This window comes from Coturnix japonica, chromosome 12, assembly GCF_001577835.2.
Source record: "Coturnix japonica isolate 7356 chromosome 12, Coturnix japonica 2.1, whole genome shotgun sequence".
Taxonomy (NCBI): domain Eukaryota; kingdom Metazoa; phylum Chordata; class Aves; order Galliformes; family Phasianidae; genus Coturnix; species Coturnix japonica.
Window position 1 is genome coordinate 2,902,927 of NC_029527.1, and position 23,425 is coordinate 2,926,351.

Sequence of the window (23,425 nt, forward strand, 5' to 3'; positions counted from 1 at the left end):
AGAAAAAAGTTTGCTGCTGGACAAATTACTACCAGATGCAGATTTCAATAAACACAGACTGTTGTAGACTTACCCAAAGGTGCTGTGAATTTCTTGAGGCAAGTTTGCCTCTGCATTCACTAAACTGTTGAATGTTTGAATGTTAATGGAGTTACTGAATTATATATGAATTCACCCATTCCCCAGTTTTTAATGTACTTTGTTTGTCTTGTAGACCTTTAAATTCCTGAAAGTATATAATCATTAACTATGTTTGCATTCTTTTGACAACGTATGTATTCTCTGTCTCTCAACCTTCTCTTATGACATTTGTTTTAAGAGAGTTGTTCAAGAGAAATCGTGCACTTACCTGTATACAAATTAATTGTACAAAATGCAAATTAACATATCACATATACAAAGTGCATTATTCACTTTGTGGCACACTTATTTTGTATTTATGGAGCTGGCTGGAGTCCCGGAGAGGCCATCTGATAGCTTTGTAGTGACAGCAGATGACCAATTTCATAGTTAGAACTCAGATTTAATTCCAAGGTTAGTCAATTTGTGCCTGCAAAGATATGGATCCACTTAAGTGATCATGTTTTTCTTAGCAGATTTTCTTAATCACTGTGCTTCAGTCAGCAATGAGTTGTAGCACTCCCTAGATTCTGAGTGAGCATTGGACACTGAAGGAGTTATATCAAGTAGACGCACTTGTCAGTGTTGTCTTCATTTAAAGCACTGTGTGCTGATTGATATTTCAGTCATTCTGTAAGCACAGGGGACTGGAAGGCTGTGCATAACTGATATCCTGAAGCCTTTCTTTATGAAGGTATATGTGCAGATCTTGTCTTAAATGTTGCAAAAACGTTATTGAAAGACTCATGGTTATTTTATAGTGAATTAAGATGACAAGTGAATTGATTTTGTTCCAGTTAATGCAAAAGCAGGCATAATAATAGTAGTCTGATTGGAATTTAATGAAAGCAATATGATTATAGAAATTGTTTTAGAGAAATATTCAAAGTTGCAAGCATATTAGCACTTTGTCATCTTACTATAATGAGCACTGTCTCAGGCTTGCCTGACAATGAATTTGATCCTCTGCTAATTGTGAAATCATGTAGATTAATCTGGAAACACAACAAATACATAATCAAGGAAATGATACAACCTGTTACTTAAAGATAACATCTAAGATACTTACTTACTTTGCTATAACTATTGCAACAAGTCACAGAAATAGAGAAGGGATGCACAAATAAACTTGTGAAGGATTTAATTGTTGTTTTCCAGCATGTCGAGGGATGGAAATTAAAGGATTCAGTTTTAAAAGGGTCTGTGTTGTTGAAAAATGTATTTAGCATCTACTGAAATAGTGTGCCAACAATAGCAAATCCAAAATGAAAGTTGAGAGAAAACCACTACTAGAAGAGAATATGAAGGCATAGCAGAGCTATTTAAAATTATTACAGTGCAACAGCTGTTTTTGCTAATGTTTCTTGGTTATTAAAAAAATATCTTGTAAGTTCTAATTCCCTTTGTCTTCTCACTTTGAGTAACTATAGTATACGAAGTTTGCTCTGACTCATTCTTCCCACAAATACTGCTTCTTTAAATAGCCCTTGTAAAAACATGCATTTCACATTAATTATCTTAGCTGGCAAATGCATAGCCTTCTTTTCTTCCTGGGTGAGTGATTTATATGTCCTAATCTGTGGATCTGCCTCTGCTACACATGGTGCATACCAAACTGGTGCTAATACTATGCTGTATGCTACCTATGATAACTGTACATATGTTATGGAAGAATGGAGTTGGCTGGTAGAGTATGTCAATCATTAGTTTCATCTCTTTCTCAACAGGCAAATAACTTTATATGTAATACATTTTTATTATTGTTAATGTTGTATTTATTTTTGGAGAATGACAGTCGTTACATTTAGGCTTCATTTTAATTCTAACTAATATTCACTAACATTCTCACAAAGATGGGGCAGCTGGAAAGTAAGATACTATTTCCAGTCTCCAAAAGAAACCCTAATTGCATGAGTTTTGCTCACTATAAGAAGTACTGAAAATATGTGGAAGTTAAGAGATGGAAGTTCAAATTGCTCATAGATTAGACTGCCTTTTTAGAAGGATAGTTTAAATCTGAAGGGATAAATTAGCAAAACAGTACCCAGAAAGTTACAATCTGATTCCAGTATCAAAAACAACTTGTCTAGATCATTGTATTTTCTTCTTAATTTTGTGTGAGGCTCTGATTAGCTGATCTGCTTCAGAAAAAGTATCAGGAGTACTCTAATTTCATGTTTCATATGGGATGTGATTAATACTTCAGGCATGCGAGGGAGCTATAACATGAATACCATTGCTACTATAATGAGATGCTATTACAGACATCACAGGACTTGTTATACTTGGAAACGTGATCACTTTGGATTAAAGAAGTTGGCAAAGTCTGGCGGGATCTTAGAGGTGTTGGTACTTTTAGTTGTATGTAGTTTCATTATTTTGTTCAAAACGTTTAAATCTAGAATTAATGAAGCATAATAAATGAATGAAATATGAAATGAATCAGTAGATTTGACAGACTTTAGCTGACGTTGAGCTGGTAATGAATTTTAGTGAGGTATTTTTAAGCCTCCAAATTACTGGGTACTTAAAGAAAGTAATAAATTAAGCATTTACATGGAGAAACCGGTATTCCTTATAGCTGGAATGATTGTCTGATAAGACACAAGGAGATGACCAGGGGGCATTTAGATTGGATATCAGTAAGAATTTCTTCATGGAGAGAGTGGTCAAGCATTGGAATGGGCTGCAAAGAGAGGTGATGGAATCCGCTTTGCTGGAGGTGTTCAAGGGACATGGCACCAAGGGACATGGCTGCATGGAAGACTTGGCAGTGCTTGGTTGTTGGTTGGACATGGTGATCTTAAAGGTCTTTTCTAGCCTAGATTCTATTTTTCTGTGACATAGGTGAGAATTAAAGCATATGTCATAAAGAATATATTGTTCCAATGTGTGTGAGGGAGGAACTCTCCTTCCTGGAGGAGGTGTCTGCAGTTTGAGTCTTGGAGGGCAAAGATGCAGAGAGCAGTCAGGAAGAAAAGTTATGAGAGGACAGTGTCAGTGCTTTGTGTGTCTAAGCAAGACAAGCATTGAGTGCCCTTGAAAATCTTGTCCTGGAGGCAGAGAAAGGAATTGGCCGCTGTTGTAGTTTGGAAGGAATCTGGAGCTTGTTGAAATACTAGGTAGGTCAAGTGAGTTAGCTATAAATGTTCTGCAATTAAGAAGGACACAAAGAGCATTAAATATAGTTTTCAAACATAAGGTAATAAGAAAGTAGGAAAACATGGGTTTAGAAACCAAAGAACTGAACTCTGACATTTTTCTGTATTATCTCTAAAATTTAGTCACAGCGTTAGTGTAATTAGGACGATGAAGCAGAAATTCCAAACAGCCGTGTGGTGTGTTGGATTGCTTTAAGGTCCTTTTTTTATGTGAATTAAGCATTCCTGTCAATTTAATCACTCCATTAATCTTAGCTGTATAAAATTTACTGTATTTTCAAACTGCTTCATTAACACAGCTTGGAGACTGGTGTGACATACAGTAACTTGCTGCAGAAAGTTGCATCCCATTGCATTATATGAAGCCTGTAGTACTGTGGAGATGTTACAAAACAATTATTGTTTTAACATCTGGTTGATTTCAGAATACTCATTGGGATATTGGATTTAGTTAAGCAGTCATCTTTTGCTCATTGCCATGATGCAGAATTAGTGTTGCATGTCTTAATGTCAGTGTTAAGTAAGTCTAAATGAGAAACTAGCAGTAACTGATGATGAAAGGGTTTTCAATTTTGAAATGGTCTTGCTGCTTTTGTTACAGGCTGGACTAGAAAAGCAAAATATTTAATGACAGAAATTGTTCTTTAGTTTCAGTTGACATTTGCTCTGTAATGTGAATCAGGAATTTACTTCTGTAAAAATATTACTAAATCCCTTTTGCCTTTGAGCTATAGACCTGGATGAAATCCAGTATGTGATTGGATTTCAGCAAATTGGAAAAGTCCTTTCTCAGTCCTTTTAATTTTGCACTTAGGTCAAAACTACATCAAAAATCAGAGTAGATATAGATATAACTGTTCCATGACCGAGTTGGGTTTTTTTTCCCCCCTTCATGCAGAGTCTCATTACTAAATTAAGCTTTCAGCATTAATATAATATTCCCCTGTAGAATAAAGCCTATAATTTTTCTTATATGTTATCATCTGTTCCTTTTGAAGTATTCAGTTTTATGGCATTGAAGTGCTTTGCTGGATAGATGCAGCAAAGAGGGAGGAAAAAAAAAAGAATCCAGGTGCATGTTGTAGAGCTTCTTAGGGTGACATGCTTAACATATTCCAGAGTGTTTGATAGTGATGCATCAACTCCTGCTTACAGTAGCTTATATGTGGGTGGGTTTTTTTAATGTTATGAACAGATAGTATGTTCTCTGTCATCATCTGCCCAAGTGACTGCTTTCAGAAGTCTAGTACAGCATGTGGTGTAATACATTTGAGACACACCAGTGCGTTGTGTGTTTTCATACTGACAGTAAGTAGGAAGAGAAGTGTGGAGAGGATCGTTCTGTACTACATGAGCTCTGTTCAAAGCAAACCAGCCAACTCGGCTGACTGGCCCTGACCACTTTGGCCTTATAACTTTGAGAATAAAGGAACATCTGTAGAGCCAGCCACGTGGAGAACATTTTCTGGAATGAAATTTTGTATACTCACTAGCAGAACCTATGTTCCATATTGCATTGGAATAAATTAACTTTTCATTTCTTACTTAATTCAGTACAAGATATCGTGGATTGAAAATCTCAAAGACATTCTGTTTTGTTTATATTTATTTAGAGATGGAGGCATAGAAATTGTCTCTTGCCAATGTTATATATGCTAGTGGCAAGCAGGAAAAATCTGTTAGTCCACAAAGAACAACAGCTGGAATTTATCTGGTCTTGCAAGCTTTCAGCTCATTTTTCTTAGAGTGTCCTGCCCAAAGGTATTTTTCAAACTGTTTGGACTAAACTTTTTCTCTCTTGTGCTTATATAGACATAGTCACACATTGTTACTATGCAAGCCACTATTATTATTTTTTTCTTAAATATTTTCCTTTTTTTTTTCTTAAATATTTTCTGATTTCCCTTTTACTGTGACAATTTTGTTGCTGTTGGGTGATGGAGCTGTTTCATTCATGGGCCACAAGTGTTTTAAGTATTCGGAGCGTCTCATCCTTTTGTTGTGTTTTTCCATTTTACTATGAAACACCAAAGTCTTACTCCAATACAGTTTTGTTGAAGCCTTCCATTCCATTTTTTCTGTATTGCTTTTAGTTTTTTGAGCTGTGTCTTCACTGTCGTTTTCGTGGTGAAATTCCACTTTCTCATTCACTTTAATCCCATCTGTTGCTAACTGTCTGACTGGCTCATATCACTTTTCCTCATGTCCTTTCATACATAATTTCTCTATTTACACTTCTCAGCATTATCTTCAAATTTCTGCTATATATCATCTGTATGTTTTATTTTAAGTAGTAGCTGCATGATTTGAAACTAAATTATAAATGTTTCAGCTTCCAGATTTACAGAATTGCTTGATGTACTTTATGGTAAACTCAGAAAAAAAACAATTCTAGACTTGTATTGTTATTACAATGCAGTGTATTGACACAGGAATGCTTCTCAATGGCAGATTTGATTTTCTGTTGGAATCACATACAGAAAATTTGTTCCAGTTCAATTTATGATCACGAATGTTTTGCATTTCAACAACTGCTTTATTAATTAAATGAATTGCATTAGTAGTGACTGTGAAGCTGTTGACTGGTTTATCATTAAATTTATTTCTATTTTCAATTTTGCTTTCTGAAGACAAATACTTAAGATTAGGATCAAGTACTATGTTGGTATTTCATGTATTTTCTTGATCTGCAGTGTTTGGGATGCCAAGTATGCTATTTTTTGGATTCACAGCAAACTTACCTTGCCTCATTATTATTATTATTATTATTTTACTTGAACCTATAAAGTCAATTTAGTGCTCTGAAACACAGATTGATTTCCCTTTCTTCTTGTACAAACATGCGTCTTCCAATAATTATATTCTCATTGAGCAATCAGAAATTGCAGGTACCAGTTTTTCATGTTTGTTAAGTATCAGGTATAACTCAATAGTCACTTTGGAGAAGTATTTGTCAAGCCCCTTGCTCCATGTCAGCAACCTTCCTCACCTGTGCAACAGCTTGTGCCTAGAGTAGTATTCTAATACCTATTGCTAAGACTTATTACTTCATAGGTTCAGACTTAAAAATTTACATTTTAAAGACTAATGTTCATAGAGAAAAAGCTTGAAGAAGCTTTCTTCCTCTTGCGTGTTTGTTTAATTAGCCAACCCTTGGTTCTCCCTTTCTGAGACTAGTTTTTGATCTAATGTAATCTCATGGGTTTCTAGAGGAAGAGGGTGGCTATATGTGTAAGGATGTGATGCTCCAGATGCAGAGCAACCTCTGTCTTTTCCATTAAGTGTTAAGTATGCATGGTCAGAAATACTTTGCCATCAAATTTGGACTAGTAGTGAGTTCTGACATGAGGCAGTCCTTCCATTTTGGCTCATACATTTTCTTTTAGTCTTTTCTAGTAGGATTCTCAATACTTTTTATTAGAATTTTTAAAATTATTTGTTATTTTTTATTTCTCTCACGCTTAATGATATAATTCCTCCAGAATCCTGGAAAAAGAGGGCAGGATTGAATCTGTTGTGTTGCTGTTACATGTTCTTTTTTATTGAAACTATTGTTGGCCTGGTAGGTCACATTTAGTTCATTTAGGAGCCTGAGGATGTTGAGTCTCCATAGAATTCCCATGTATGCTTTCACTTCCATACATACAAGCAGGAAAGAGGAGCCCCTTCTGTTATTGAATATTCACAAGTTCAACTGCGATCTCTGTGCATCTTTATTTACCGAACGGAATAGCCAAGTAAGTGAATTATGAGAGAGAAGTTTGTCAATGTTGTTCTCACCATTCATTTTAAGACTAGCTTTTATCTCTGGCAAGTGAGTGTCTATTCACAGAAGAATACTGGAAGTTCTTGGAATTACAGAGATACCGAGTTGCTAGCCAAATTTTCCCTGGCTAAGCAGTGACAAAAGCTGCCAGTTGATCTGAGTTTTATGTGCTGCTTTTTTTCTGTCAAGAACTACTGTTCTGTCTGAGATCATCAGTACCAGCATTCAATGTTGGGTTAGAATTGCTGTTTCCAGAGTTAGAATGTGAATTTACAGTTACGGAACAGCGATCAGATTATAACTGAAGTTGTTCTCCATAAAATTTTGTAATTAAATAAGATCTCAGTATATTAGTAATTTTAGCAGAATGTTCTAATCCAAAATGAAAATCAGATGTTCTTCATGGAAATAAGGAAGTCCAGACAATGGGCATTGTATTTAGGTTACAAGACTTGTGGTCTTTATTTTTTCTAATTTTCATTGTTTATGTTTGAGGCAAGTTTTTGCTCAGTTTAAGGAATAAAACTATTAATTTTAAATCTTTTTTTTTTTTTTTTAATTGTATCTGAAAATATTTCTCTTGAATTGCATAAAAAATCAGATCCTCTGGAAGTTCATTGCCCTCATGAATGGAGGCCTGGTGAGTGTGGAATTTTTATGACTCCCTTAAAAAACAATTGCAGGCATTCCACAAATAAACAATGCAGTGATTTGAGACAACATTTTAATGTTTATTTTACAATCATTTGTTCTCCAGTGTTTATTTCAGTATGGAATTTTTTAACTTGTAACTATACTAAGATTTCTTCTGTAGCAGTACAGAGAGAATAGGACTTTGGACATGAGTAAGTGCAGTTCCAACAGCAACTGCAGATGCAGAACCAAGTGTGCTATTGGTTCAAAGTTTCCACAGGTTCTGGAAGGAGAGCCAGAATAGTCCTGTTACACAGGCCAGCTGCTTTCTAGTTCTTTGTGCGTTTTGCAGTTATTTTAGCTAGTTTAATCCTTTGTTTCTCTCTGTTAGTTTTTCTTTCTGTATTTTGCATTAATAAATTTCACATGTGATTTTGTGGGATTTTTTTTCCCCCTCTTCTATCTGGGGTGTTTTTGTTAAATGGTTAACTGTAGTAATAGTTATGTCAGTGTTGGCTTTTCCAGCTCTCTGTATAAGCTCCTACAAGCTATAGTTAATATTTTACTGCCAAAATTAACGAGTGCACTATGTGCCAGAAGCAGTTCTTGGTATAGCAGAAATCCTGACATTGTTGGTGCTGCAGAAGAGTTTTATTTGAAAAATATTGGAGAGGCAGAGGAATCAACATCATTGGGTTGCTCATTGCCCGAGAGATAGCAGTCATGTGCCTTTAAAAGCTCTCATTGTTGCTTTTGGACAAGATTTACTTTCTACTGCACAATCTGCAAACAATCCAAAAGATTCCATTATCACCAGAAGTTCCATTTGAATTCAGAACATGTTCAGCTGCTGCAATATATTTTTCTGATTTTGATTCATGTCAATAACATTAGACTAACCCTGAGTGAGCTCACAGGGGAAATTACAGCATTTAGAAATGAGAAGATGTTATGCAGCCAGTATTAACCTGTTGCCTGGGGCTTCAGACAGACACTTCAGCCTTAATTTTCACTCTTCTGTCAAGCTTGTGTATCCCCTAAGTTCACAGCTCCTTTAACCTGTCAGGTAGGGGAGAAAACAAGTGGACATTGTTCTGTAGCTGGGAGCAGGAGATGAGTTAACTGAGATAACCAAAGCCCTCTGTATTGGCATTTGAACTACAAAACTGTAAAGCATAACTGTGGGGATCAATACAGCAGAGACTTAAATTGATCTGATTTGCAGGATCTTTTTCATTTAAGAGAGGCTGGCAGACTTTCAGAGGTTACTCCTGTCAGAAAATCATACAGTAGGAGAATACAAATCAAAGATGCAGTGATCTCCTTCCAACTAAAACTGTCTTAATTAAGAAAGTGCAAGAAGTCAGACTGTTGAAAACCAGATACTTTGTAGTTTTGCAGAATAGCACAGGGATAGTATCAGAGTGCAGCAGTGACAGCTTATGGTCTGCTGGTTGATGCTCACGGACTTAGGAAGGGAACAAGATGCTTTGAAGCAGTTTTACAATGTAGACTCTGGGATTTCCACAGTGCCTTATTTTCTTGTCTGAATCAGTATTCTTGACTTGTAACTGTGATGGACTAATTTACATCACTATCCCTGGAGACTTTCAAGGCGAGGCTGGATCAGGCTCTGGGCAACCTGATCTAGCTGTGGTGCCCCTGTTCTTTGCAGGGGAGTTGGACTAGATGACCTTCAGAGGTCCCTTCCAACTCTAAGAATTCTATGATATCATGGTTCAGCACTGGCTTGACCTCAGCAAAAATATGGAAGAAGTGTGTATAAGCTCCAAATATATGAACTGGGTTCTCAGCTGGGTGATGTTAGGTGGTAAAAATGTTGCTGGTTTTGTGTAACTTCAGGCTTGATTGGATTGTGTGATTTCTAGTTAATTAACAAATATGACAGATTTTCCTTCAACAGCATAAGAAGTCTTTGTGGAAGGTATGAATTTTTATTAGAGAGGATCTGTGAAATCATCTTCTGTGTTTAATTCTGTACTATGGTGTTGATATGGAACTCATAGAAGCTGAAAAAATGCCATTAAAAAAAAAATTCTTCTTGCTGTATTGCTGTGTAAGAAAGTGACATTTTTATTTCTTAGTTACTGAAGGATAGTTTTATCTGTAGGGATTTAGAAATGCTCAGCAACTCGCTGACTCTGAATGCTCTCAATCTTGAGTGATACCGTCCGACTCACAGAATGAATGGCCCTCAGCAGCCATATGGAAAGTGGCCTGTACAGACAGACAGTGACAAGTCTGTGATGATGAACATCCCTTTAGAGTGGGGTTTATGCAAAATAGGAAAATTCACATCCTCTCTGCTGACTGGAAGATGAGTCTGGGACATCTGATGTTACTATTGTGTCAGCAGTTACAGTCATCTGTAGTACTAGCGCAATAATGAAACTGTGTTTAAGCCAAAGAGCTCTTCAGGTTGCTTTTGCAGCAGCTTTAGCTTGCTCAGCAGTGCCTGTACATCTGAAATACTTTGTAATTCATCCTGCAGACTCCTTTAAAATTTTGTTATGAGGCTGCTCAATTAATTCCCCAAATCACAGATTCGTAGAAGCATAGAACCTTCCACCAAGGTTGGAAAAGGCCTCCAAGATCATCTAGTCCAACTGCCCACCTTACTGCCAATATTTCCACACTAAGCCATGTCCTTCAGTGCAGCATCTGATTGTTTCTTTAACACCTCCAGATTCAGTGTCTCAACCACCTCCCTAGGTAGCCCATTCCAGCATCCAGGGAGTGCAGGATAATGAATTATGTTGAAATAAATAGCAACAAGTAGATTTCATGGCAGTAGAAAGGTTAGTAGATAAGTGAATTATCACAGAGGAAGCAACACACTGATACTGTATTTTCCTCAAAATTCTTTACATGAAATGAATGTGCACCCTCTTACATAATTAGCAGTTGCTTACCAAGGGGAATTTTGGTACTTTCATGTGTTCTTGCTTTTGATCAAAATTTGCCTGCTCTGCCTTGTTCATTTCTGTTCTGTTCATGTGGATTAAAAGGCTCACTTAATCTTGAATACAGATTATAATTCTTTCTTTTTGAGTGTGCTGCCATAAAATTGTGGCAAGTTTCCAGATTTCTTTCATTAAAGCTTTCTTTATTATGGCTTTTTTGGCCATTAGATGGTTGTTATGTGCAATGGGTACTTGATTATAATTTGCTGAAACTGGGAATCAGTTACAACAGTAATCCAGTTCTGTAATTAAAAGAGAACATGTTTATACCTGCTAGGATCTTCAGAGAGCTACTGTGGGAGAGGAAAAAACAAATAGTTGAAAGGCAGCAATTTATGCTAACAAAACATCTATGCTTTTTCATCTGTCTGTATTTTGTACTGTGTTGTGGAAGTGTGACTGTTGGCATCACAATTAATTTTGAACCAATATCTGGGTTTGTGACAGAGATAAAATGACGGTTTCATTTGTCATAAGCCGCACATAATTCGTTTTTGTTTTGGATTTGGACTGGAATTGGCATTTCTAGCAGGAAAGGAGTGATTGCGGCAGTCCTTGAATCTAATCCAGGTTTTGTTTCTGCTCTTGTCTGCTTTTGTCAAGTAGTTCAACTTTGCTTTCTGTATTTCTCCACCTGTTAAGTTTTGAAAAATCATGAGAAAATGACCAACATTTTAAAATAGCATATTTCATAGATATATTCCTCTTTACTTTTGACTGTTGTGGAGCCAAAAAAAAAGGTTAACTTGTCTAAGCTGCATAGCTGAACTTCTGGATAAGGAATAGCACAAAATAGCTGATTGTGGAGTTATATCTGATTCTGAGTGCATTACAGATAAAGTATATGCATGATGAACATAATACATTTTAGAGAATATTTTTAAAAACACTGTAATTATGTAGCAGGTTTATATTACTTTTTCTCTTCAAACTGTGTCTGCATTCTCTCCTTGCACTCCATTGTTGATATCCCTTTGGAAAAGCTGCACATGGAGAACTTTTGTAGGATTTGAATCTGCAGAAGTTTTTTGAGGTGAAGCTACTGAATTCAATCATTGAATCTTAGAGTAGTTTAGGTAGGAAGGGACCTTTAAGATCATGTAGTTCCAACCCTCTGCTGTAGGCAGGGACACCTCCCTCTAGCCCAGGTTGCTCACAGTGCCCTCCAGCCATGTGTTGAGTGCTTCCAAAGAGGGGGAATTTGGCAGAAAACAAGTTTGTATCACAACTGACCAATGCGAGCACTGTATGTGCAACAAATTCTTCTCTTAAACTACCTATCAGTCTGTGGTGATCTCTCAAATTAAGGAAATACAATGTTCATTTTTGACTAAAATGGATTCTATTTTAGTCTACAGACAAAACAAGACATTAACAAAAGATGCAGATTTCAAGAGCTCATTCAACAAAAACTTAATGGAAATGTTGATGGTGTAATTAGAAGTTTACAGTCTTACCAAACAAGTGAGAATTAATGTGTTGAGTTTATCAAATGAGATTTGAATAAAAACGGTAATTGATAATTTTATGTCTTTATTCATTGTAGTCAACCATAGTGTTCTGGTCAAGATAAATGTGCGAGTCTTTTGAGGATAATTTAAATAACTTGGAAACAGAGTTACCTGAGAAATCCTTCCTCTTTCAAACAATCTTTTTATTCTCTTTTTGGCTTTTTTTTTTTTTTTAAACAATTTTGTTGGTTTTGGAAAAAGGAAAATGCGTTTCTTGTGAATCTGATCTTGTAGATGGCAAGTACTCGTACTTCCCTTGCCAATAATTTATTTCATATGTATTCAGTCCAGTTTTCTTTTCACATATGTGAAATAGCAGTTTGGCATATGGTAAACAAAATATATACGGTGAAGAAGAAATAATTGTTCAGTTTTTTTAATGAAAGTATTTATTTCATGAAATAATCCTTTCATTGAAGTAAATAATTAAAGTTAAAATAAATAAGATCTTATAAGAGATTGCACGGTAATTATATAACTTTCAAGAAACAAGAGTTCATGGTAATGAAATACTTTCATTTTACTAGGTTTTTCTTGGAAAAGTACATTATCATGTGATGATATACCACAGTGTGTGAGAGTAGTTTGCTGGTACAAAATCCAAACATCACAAAGTAATTTCCAAAGACCAGATGTTTATCAGTTCCCTTTTATGGAAGAGAACAGCAAGGTTCTTATTTAAAGTTTGTCTACTGGAACTTTCACAGTCAGCTTTCTTGCAGTGTGACTGAGCTCTCGTGTATGGTCCATAAACTGTGTACTTCAGAGGAAAGAAAATAGCTTTTATGGCCGCATCATCAATAACCAGAACATTAACTTTCATAAATGTGAGAAAAACTGGTTAGAGATATTTCTGTGTTAAGTAAATATTTGGCATGGCTTTGGTTCAGTGTGGCCCATGCAAGGCTTTTTCAGATCTCATAGAACGAGGATGAATTCGTTTCTCTCCTGACTTTGTGCACTTAAGAGAATTTTTAAGAGTAGTGGGATAAAGGACAGAGAGTGATTCTTTTAGTTTTAGGCAATTGCTAAAATACAGTAAAGACACATGAATTGTATTTTTCCAGGAAAAAAAGCACGTAGACAGCATAATCGTAGTTCTGCTTATGCTCTGACACTGGGCAAATTAACCTCTGTCTCTCATGCCTTCCTGCTTTGTGTCTGTGTGTCTGTTAGCTAAGTTCTTGGGCACAGCTGTTGTATTTCAGTTCATTTTTGTTCTGTGCAAGGAGGAGTGAGACTGGAGTCTTTCTAACGCAAGACTTAGGATGCAACCAAGCTGACTAAAAATACCACAGCTTCTTCTCAGTACTTATTCCCTTGAGTAAAACTCTGTAAGAAGCAAAAGATCTCACAGAATAACAAGGAAGCTGCTTGCTAGAAGGATGTAAAAACAGGCTGTTGTTGAGGAAAGAAAGCAGTTTCTGTGATGAACCTCAGCTAGCACAACCCTGAAAAACACAGCAGTGTGAAACAAGAATTGCTTTGAATTCAGGTTATGAGTACCTTTAATGAGAGTGCTTTGTTTCATGCATACACCATTTATTACAGGTAGGTATTGATTAAATGGCTTTGACATATAAACAAGCTGTTTTAGCATAAGTAATGAGCATCCATTTCATAATGCTTCTTTTTCTTTTTTTTTTTTTTTTTTTTTTTTTTTTCTTTCAATCCTAATTGTTTTTTTTTTTTTTTTTTTTTTTTTTTTTTCTTTCAATCCTAATTGATGCATGCACAGCCAGGAGTAAAGTGAAAAACAGCAATTCCCAATGTGAGATGAAGACATGAGAAACAAGTCAGCCATATTGTTGTGTTACAGCAAGTTTTTCAAATAGTCATTGTACGTAATCACTTCCACTTTACAGGGAGGTCACAAAGCTGTGTGTCCTGAAAGCAACATGTAAAGCTACAATTACCACTGGGAGCCAACCCTAAAGACTTGAGGAAAAAAAAATTCTTGGCTGCTGAATAACCAAGATCATGCAAGAGCAATTGTAGTTGGGAACTTAATCTTTAGCCTGCAAAACTGTAATAATATTTCCCCAAGCAACCCAGCTAGTCATCTTACCCAAAATAAGGTCTGTTGATTCAAGTTCTTCCCCGACTGAGCAGCATTACATTAATTGACTCTGGTTTATCTCTGAGTACCTGTTTTCTTTTTTCAATTACTGGCATTTATTTTTCATATGAGATGTAATTGAATGCTGTAAATATAAAGAAACAAAATTGACTGCCACATCTTAATATTCACTTGTTTAACCAGTTATAATATTTAATAATTTTTAATGCTTAATCATACAAAAAATTAAATTTAATTCACTTTTTTCCATTTCTTCTTTTTTTCCTGTGCATTGATTCTTGCATGCTCACTACTTACAAACAGCAAAGCAAGCATAAAGGATGCAGCTTAAACAGCTTAAAGCTTTGCTTTTATTTTTTTGATGGTTTTACTTCGTTTACATCTGCCTTTCTGATTGGCTGTCTAGAACTTAGAATGTGCATTTGTTCTTTTTGTTCTTCATTGTTCACTGTACATTATTCAGACTTTTCTACCCATATGCTTTTTGGCTATTCTTCAGTAGATTAGGATTTGAAAAATAAAATGTTTTGCTTGTCTTACCTAGTTCAGTAGCGTGATTAACAGGAATAAATGTAAAGTTCACTGCAGTGTTGAATTTTTTATCGTTTTGAGCCTCATTAGAATCTGACCCCACGCTCTGAAAACTCATTATTTTTTTTCCTATTATGTTCAACATAAACTGAATTAAATCGTAAGTAATGTATCCAGAGTAATTGTTTGACACCCACACATGTTCTCAGGTGGTGAATGTTACAGTAGGTATGGCTGTTATGTGCTATTGAGCAGTGACAACATGGTACTTGCCAACATTTTTGATGCAATGGCATTGCTCTTGTGCTTATTTTCATTAAGATTGCATTAGGACTCACTGAACCATGTCTGCCTGGAGTTCTGCATTAAGAATGATTTTAATCCAGCTCACACCAAAACTGTATTCTTACTAATTAGGAAATGGATTATGGCATAATTGAAGAGCAGTTTAAAGCAAAAAAAAATTGACTGAAGCTTATATCTCCTCATCCTGTTTGCATGCTGATGTCTGATTCTTTGCTGTCACACAGAGTTCTTTGATTCTCTGTTATGGTTTCCTAGGGTACCACAATATACTGCTGCAAAGATTAAATCACTTAGTCCTTCCTTTTAAACTGTTCTAACTAGAGGATATAGTTAAGAATACTTTAATCATGTATTGCCAGAGCACTGTCACAGAATATCTGATAGACTCATGTCTAGATAGCTAATGTTACCAGCTTATGTAGATAACTGGAGGCATAGAGAAGAAAGCTAGACAGAAAGCAGAACTGTCCTCTGATTGTTCTACTTAGAAAACAGAAAGCTTATGACATTAAAACTGCATATTTGTTGATAGGCATGCCTTCTTCTCTGATTTATTTGTGTAGTCCAACACAAAGAGATGTATTTTTCCAGTGAGTTTATTTTCTATTTCATCACTGATTATAAATGCATGTGAACTTGATTTAAAACAGTCTTGACAATAATGTTACAAAAAATATATAGTCAAATGATAATTTGGCTCTGAAATGTACATATCAATCCATAATTTTAGCAAAGTGAAGTCTTGTTACTAACCAAATAGTATTAACATCCCTGTTACACAGATGCCATGTGTTTTTATGAATATGAGTAGGTTACATCTGTAGTATTTCTATGCTGCCTACAACGCTACTGTGTGAAGCCCATGGGGAATTTCTCAGCAACTATCAGAATGTTCATGTGCAGTGATCTATTCTTGGGATCTTAAATTCCTTGAAGTTGCTCAATACCAGTCAACATCTTCAGGTTATAAATTGCTTTGTAATTAACATAATTGAATTTGAAAGAAGATCCCATATACCCTTCTTGAAAGCTGTTGCTTGCGTAGCAGATTTTTCTCAGGTATCCCAAGTAACTTTTCCTTGGGAAAACAAGAGAAAATATAATAAAAAGGAATGTGGGTTTAACAAAATTGAATTCCTAATTACGCTGTCTTACACTTGGCACTTCGTCAGTTAGCATGTCTCAAAGATTTTATAGTTCTCATGTGTTCCCCCCTTCACAGGTATAATAAACAATTAATTAAATTGTACCTTCAGCAAATGTGGCCCCTGTATTGCCACTTCACCTTTAGGCCACTGATTAATGCAGTTTGTTATGGAATGCTGACACATAGAGATGACTAGCAGAAAAAAAAGAAGAAGCTTAAGCAATGAAGATGTAGGTAATAAATTAGCTTTGTATTTATGCTTTGTTGTTTTATGTTGCTAAGGAAGGGATTTAAAAGATCAGAATATGAAAGTTGTATTGGAAGTAGCTTTGATTTATTTTTTTCCACAGTTCACCAGTCAAATTTTGTGCCAGTGTACTATAGTGCTCATCTACGGATACTTGAACTGAGGGATAAAAATAACACTAAGTGCAAATTTGGACAGTGGCTTTTGTATGCACTTAGCTCCTGCACTATGTGAATCTGTAGGGCCGCCTCTGACAGTTTTTGCTGGCAATTGCTTGAAAGGAGTTTCCATTGTTGATACTTCAGCCAAACTGGTATGACTTCATGTTTGTAGAGTGTTGCCTCATGATTTAAAGAATGTATTGTGATTCTTTGAATATGTTAGGCAGAAAAACAAAACCTGAAAGAAGCAGGTTATCTTGCCCTTTGAGTCATTAGCTGGTACTTTTTTTATGAGTACTGATAGTATTATTCATCAAATATTTGAATAAGAGAAAAAAGAGGAGGTCTTTGGCTTGAATTTCATATGTTTATGCCTTCACAAATGTCTTCCAGCTCTTCAAGAGAACAGTAGCCCTTGCTTGTCTTTATTTCTCTGGGTGTATCATAAGAAAGCAATTTTAAAAATTAAACAAATTAGGACATACACTTGCAAGTCGTATCATTGAGTGATGAAATTTTTTTTATGGATGTGTCTTACTTGTGTTCCCAGAGAAGCAGTGGTGTTGAAAAGACACCCCAGCCAATGCCTCCCTCCTTCCTCCACTTTCTTTTTCACAGTGTGTTTCTAGGCCTGCAATTTTACAGTTCCAGGATGTGACCAAGGCCTGCTCTGTTTTGGTTTTTGGTTAATTGGCTAACTGTTGGCTGTGGCACTATGGTCCTTCTGAAATGGGTGTAAAGATGGAATTATTTTTTGGAGAGTGTGGCTTTGTTTTGCATCCAGACAGCTGTGGAGGTACTTGCAATCCCTTCAGTTATGTAAGATGCTGACTGAAATCCAGCATAACAGACTATATTTGCATGTGCAATCTCACAACTCAGTTTTACATGCAGTGTTTTGAAAACTAAGAAAGAGGTAAAACCTTCTTTAAAAAGCCTCAGTAACTGCTTTGTTATTTGTTATATATTATTATTTGTGCTTTCATGCTGCTTTTGGTTCAATTGTCTTAAATATAAAAATATTTAGCAGCCAGGGTAGTTGTTGACTGTGTGCAGGTTGTCTTTTGGGGGATTTTTTTCTAATTAAATGTACAAAAAAATTAAGTGTTGTTTGGCTTTAAATGCACTTTCTCCTACTTGAAGGAAAATAACCTTAAATTGAACTTGTGTCTTTTCTTGTTTGGACATGGTCTTAACTAAATAAAACAAGTTCTTGAGTGCTTGTTTTGACTGATTTTACCCAGTAACCAAAAAGGTAATATTATACCTGTCCATTGTTCTGTTCACTGTCTATGAATAGATATTGAAAGCTGGTTTCTAACTGAGAGCAATGTTTACTTACAAAAAAGGGGAATGTTGTATAAGAGCTCTCATTACCTAAGTGATGCAGGATTCATTTGTATGAAGGGGAACAAAAATCCTGCTATTGAATACCTTTGGCTGCAAACATTTGTAATTTTACAGAAAAATAGTCCAGACTGTAGCCAGCAAAACAAAAACATGGTGAAGCATCAAGAGTTTTATATCAAAGTAACTATGCAAGTAGGAGCGATCTTCATTCTAGAAAAGGTTTTCATTGTATTTGGAGGAATTGGTTTTGTTTTACAAGTAGTTACTTTCCTTACTTTACACATATCTAATCCAATAGCTTGTGTAGATTTGCCCTTTTTTCTTTTTTTTTAATAATTCCTCAAACCTAATAAGGGCTCTACACTTGGAAAAAGATATTCTGTCTTCCAGAGCGTGTGATGCTGACAAATGTGGGAAGAAAAGGGGTGAATTTAAGCAGTGGGACAAATCATTAATTTCTGGCTTATAATTTATGCATATAATATTGAATTCCGCATTAGTAAAGTGGTCAGTCAGACTGCCAGGGGTGTGAAATGTTACAGCTAGCATCTGATTATTATCTTTTCTTTATTCTTGAGATGTGAGAGTCACACAGCTTGCAGCTGGTTCCTTACAAGTGGGAGCAATTCTCTGTGGAGTGAGGGCAGTGTCGTTACACACTGCAGCCTGAGGAGGAGGTATAAAAATGGCTTTCCTTTACAGTTGCTTGCAAACTATCTTTGCAGCACTGAAGTAAATGAGAGCCCAAGAGAAAATCTTATATTTCAGTAGACACCACTCAGATACTCAGGAGACTTGGTGCTGTTTGGGCCTGATTAGAGGAGAGTCAGGCCCAGTGCAGCAGAGGTTGTAGGGAGTATGACTGAGATATGCCATAACGGCTTGTGGGAAGAGGCATGTGGCATGTGAGATGTTGAAACAACTGGGTTGGTTCCGCTTTGCAAGCAGATGGGTGAGGGGAGATCCTTCTTCACTCTTCACATACCTGAGGGGAGTGTACAGAGAAACTCCTGGAAACACACAGTGACAGAACAGTTGCAGGATGAGGAATTCTCGCTTCATATAAGGAACAAGGTGGTTAATTTTGTTTGTTTTTATCGTGAGAGTGGTCAAATGCTGGACCAAGGATGGAGAGACATTGAGCATCTTAAAGATGCTCTGAATGTGACTGAACAAAGCCTGAGCAGCCTGATGTAGTTGGCTCTGCTTGGTATGGGGGTTACAGTAAATGGGCTCCAGATGTCCCTAAACTAATTTGTTACAGGAATCTCAGCAAAAGTATAGAAATTCTTAGAGAAGAACACACAGGCATTGTAATTCATGCATAAATCTATCGCTGTTTTTAGCTCTGGAGTTTCAGTGAGCAAGTTTTGTTCACTCCAAAACTTTAAGCTATGCTAAAATCTCATATTGAGGTTTCCTGTTTAATACCTAATACTGGTAATAATCCTTTGTTTAACCATGCCCCTTAGTTAGCACTGGTAAGAGCTGTCCTTAGTTGCATCAATTAATAAATATATATATATATTTTAAATATAATCTTCATCAAAATCATTTGAATGTAAGTTTTAATTCATGGGTTGTTCACAGTTGATGGCATGGAAACATAAATGGTTTTGCAGCAGTAGAAATACGTACTAATTTTCCAGATAGCTGCACATTCTCAGGAACTTTTCAGCTCGGTTGATATTAAATATAGGAGTTGCTGTTAGAGCCAAAGAACTACCATCCAAGGCAATTATTTATGAATACTAATTCTGAAATTGGGAAGTATGTTGACATACATGCAGAAAAAAAAAAAAAAGAGAGAGACTTCAGTTTTAAGTCTCTTGTGCTAGACTTCAGATTGATAGTAATTAAAGCTTTCTCTGGTGTAAAAGACTACTAATTTCCCCTTTAGCAAAGCTTCTGTTTCTGTTTAGTCGAAACAAACAGTTTGAGAAAGAATTGCTGTTCCAAATTAAAAAGGAGTATCCTACTAGACAGTGTTGTTTCCATCTCTGTCTTGCTTTCTTTAAGCAATGTATGCTCATAATTCTAGTGGTTTCTTCTGCTAGGAAGTGACCAAGATCTTTTATAACTCTTGCATATATAACTCTTTACTCACTGATATAGAATGTCATGTATTGCATTGAGGTCTGCATTTGGGCATGGTAGCACTACCCAGAGCATAAAACTCTGGAAGCAGAGTTGACTATGTCCCTTCTGTTTGTGCTTGCCATCAATTTTTATGTTAGTTAATAAGTATCTAGCGTAAGTCTTTTTCCTTTAAAAGTAATTCGGATAAATGATATTTGGATTTAGACAGTTTCTTCACTATACACTACACATGATCTTAGCCAAAAGGCCGAGAAGTCTTCACATGTCTTCTTTCTATAGTTGACACGGTGCATCTTTTAATTGTGAACATGTCTAAACTAAGTTGAAACTATGGTTAGTAATAAGCATACAAAACCAGTTTTGAAAAGGTGGAAATCTTTTAGGAGCCAAAATAAGTTTTGCTTTTGACTTATATAGAGAGAAATAAGCTTATTGCCTTCTGTGATCAGTTTGAAAACCAAGTAATTTCTGTGATTCATGGCGTAAATTAAGGAGAGTATCCAGACTGAGCACCCTGCTTTTCATACAAACCATGAACAAGAAAAAGTATCTACTTCAAAACAAGTCTTAAGCTGTTGTGAAACTTCTTAATTTAGTGTTTACAGCTACAGGAAAAAAAATCAGCAACTTACAGTATACACTTCTCTCTATTTTGTGAAAGGGCACTTGGTGTTCTAGTACAATATATTCTAAGAGTAGATTTCAAAGAGCGCATTTTTGAATTAGTAGTGATAGTTGGTGCACTGATTAAAAACAGGACAGTTTACATTTATTGCCTAAGTTGTTAATGTACAGCATCATTTGTTCAGTAAGAAGCTCTGCAGTATTGAACAATCAGTTTAGTTTATGAGTGCTTTGGGAACATTTTTGAGTTTCCATTTCTCAGTCTTACAATGTGAGTAAATGAAAATTGATTCTAGAAAAGGCTGCTGTAAATAGAATATAAATTGGATTAGTTGTTCTAGATAAACTGGGAGTAAGGTTTTAAAATTATAATTGGGAATAAAGTATGCAAAGCCTGTTTAAGTTGTAGTTCTCTGTGTAAAAAAGCAGTAACAAAAAGCATGGGTAATGTGTCTTACCACATTGGGTTTTTGTGTTTAAGTATGAAATGGCTTTCAGTTTACTTGCAGTCTGTGTATCTATATGTAGTATGCATATATATGCTAATTTAAGTCCTGTAGCTTTAAACACACAAAATGGTAGAAGAGTTTTAATTTCTGAAGTAATCTTCAGAAGGTTTTTGCAGTACTACACTGTGCACTCTTGCAATATCTAAATCTTAAAAGTCATCTAGGTTTTCTTTGCTCTTGCTTAGGTTAAGCAATGGACGTACTATTTTGTAGAAACAATTATAATTGACTTCAGCTACTTTTAACTATTTGCCTCAGGCTATTAACTTAACTTTTCCATTCTCTGAATAGTAACCCTGACAAGAAGTCTCTCTGTTTCCTGTTCTTAATTTCTGCCTGACTCTGTGGACTGAACTATGCGACTTAACTTTAAAATGAGGTGGTGTGTGTGTTCCTTCCCAGTCATAAGACGTATCGCCCTATTCCAGGAAACACCACCCACTATTGTTTCCAAGCTTTGCAGATCTTATGTACATTAGGTAATTTAATTGTGATACAGTAATTAAAACCAGAAGTTCTTTTGCTCCCCACAAAAATTGTATTATGTTTTTTCTAATGTATTTTTTTAAAGATTAAAGCATTCATATTTTTAGCATAATTAGAAGTAGACAGAAACATATTTAAAAGCTAAGTAGAACTTTTAATGCAACTATACTGTTGATACCTCAACACAGAATGCTTGGTTCTTCTAGCTGTACAACTGGCCATTGATAATATGTGTTCTTAGAATTAGCACACAGTTGTTATTTGAAGCTAGTAGTCTCTATCCCCTTTTTCAAGAGCCATCCCTGCCGTTGTTCAGAATGTTGACTGTTACTCACTGATTTCTTACTAACCATCAACTTACAGATGGTAAGACAACATTTTTTCACAATAGTTTATATCTCAGACAACTTTTTGGATTTCTCATTTGAAGCAAATTCAGAAAGCCCTGCCATAGTGGTAAGAAAATGTTAATACTGCTGTAATATTAAGAACGGAAAATATGTGCTAATCTTTGTTGTTGCAGAGACAACAAAACATGGAAGAATACATTTGTAAAGTACCCTCAGCATTCATAAGGCTGTTGAATGTTTAGAGAATCCATGCATGTAAATAGTCCAGCAAGATGTGAACAAGATTACTTCTATTAACCTTTTAAAAACATGTTCAGAATAGAACGAAACAGGAACTGTAAAGTGTTAGCACTGAGTCTGCTTTCAGTTGACCTGTGCGCTCTGGAAATGCATCCGACTAATTCTGTCTAATTCTGTCTGTCATTCTAAAAGATCTTTGAAAATAGCAAATTATAATACACTGTTATGTACTGCAAGAGTAAGAGCATGTTGATAATAAGCCACAATGGGGAAAAAAAAAAAGTCATATCTCCAGCTTTATTTTTTACTTAGTACTTTTAGATAGTAGTAAATAGTAATACACACAAGGGGTTTTTTTTGTTTGTTTGTTTTTTTGGTTTTTTTTATTTGATTCTCATTGAAACAATATAATTAATTTCTGTAAAAGAAATATTACAACTTATCTTAAAGTAGAAAAGGATTCTTTACTTAAGGGGAAAATCTTGGTGAGTTCATGAACTTTTTTCAACAGTAGGACTAAGGCCTTGATGTGCCAAACTTATCAAAGACATTATTCTGTTAGCAAAGATGAGAAAGAATAATGTGAGTGGTGTTTTAGTACTGCTAAGTCCTTACAAGCTTTTCATTCAAATGTTTGCATTAACAAGAGTATTGTATAATGAAATCTGTAGAACATGTTGCAGCATTGTATTACCTCCGCCAAGCAACATCAGTGTGCATTTCAGCTGAAGAGACATGCTGAACACTGAAACGAGTCTGAAGATAAATATTTTGATTGGCTGCATCTTTAAAATGTTTTAATTGATTTTATTAAGGCTGGCATTCTTCCAGAGCTGCTGCGCAAATACATTTGGATCTGATCCTTCGTCATTTAAATAAATGCCAAAATTCCCACTGACTTCAAAGGGACCAAAATTAAGATCTTAGTCACTGGAAGACATGTTCTGATTTTATCTCTTGAACAGAGGAGTCATGCATCATAGTTTTTTTTGAAAGACAGAAACAAGTATCTGAAGGGAAGTGGCGACTGAGTGAGTTGTCTTCATTTGAATTAACACTGAAAGTGTTTATTAGTTTACTCTCTGAAGACAGCCTAACATTAAAGATGTTGACTCTCAT

General features: G+C 35.6%; 1 protein-coding gene across 5 annotated transcripts in view; it reads left to right on the plus strand.

Moving 5' to 3' along the window:
- ATG7 (autophagy related 7) overlaps window positions 1–23,425 on the plus strand; it is a 73,177-nt gene that overhangs the window by 30,970 nt on the left and 18,782 nt on the right. Inside the window, exon 19 of one of the 5 annotated variants that reach the window (XM_015874781.1) lies at window positions 13,914–14,950. The exons of the other annotated variants lie outside the window; for them this stretch is intronic. Within the exon in view, the coding sequence (XP_015730267.1) occupies window positions 13,914–13,928 (15 nt within the window). The 3' untranslated portion in view covers window positions 13,929–14,950. Of the gene's footprint in view, window positions 1–13,913; window positions 14,951–23,425 lie in introns of those variants that run through there. 5 annotated transcript variants of the gene reach the window in all.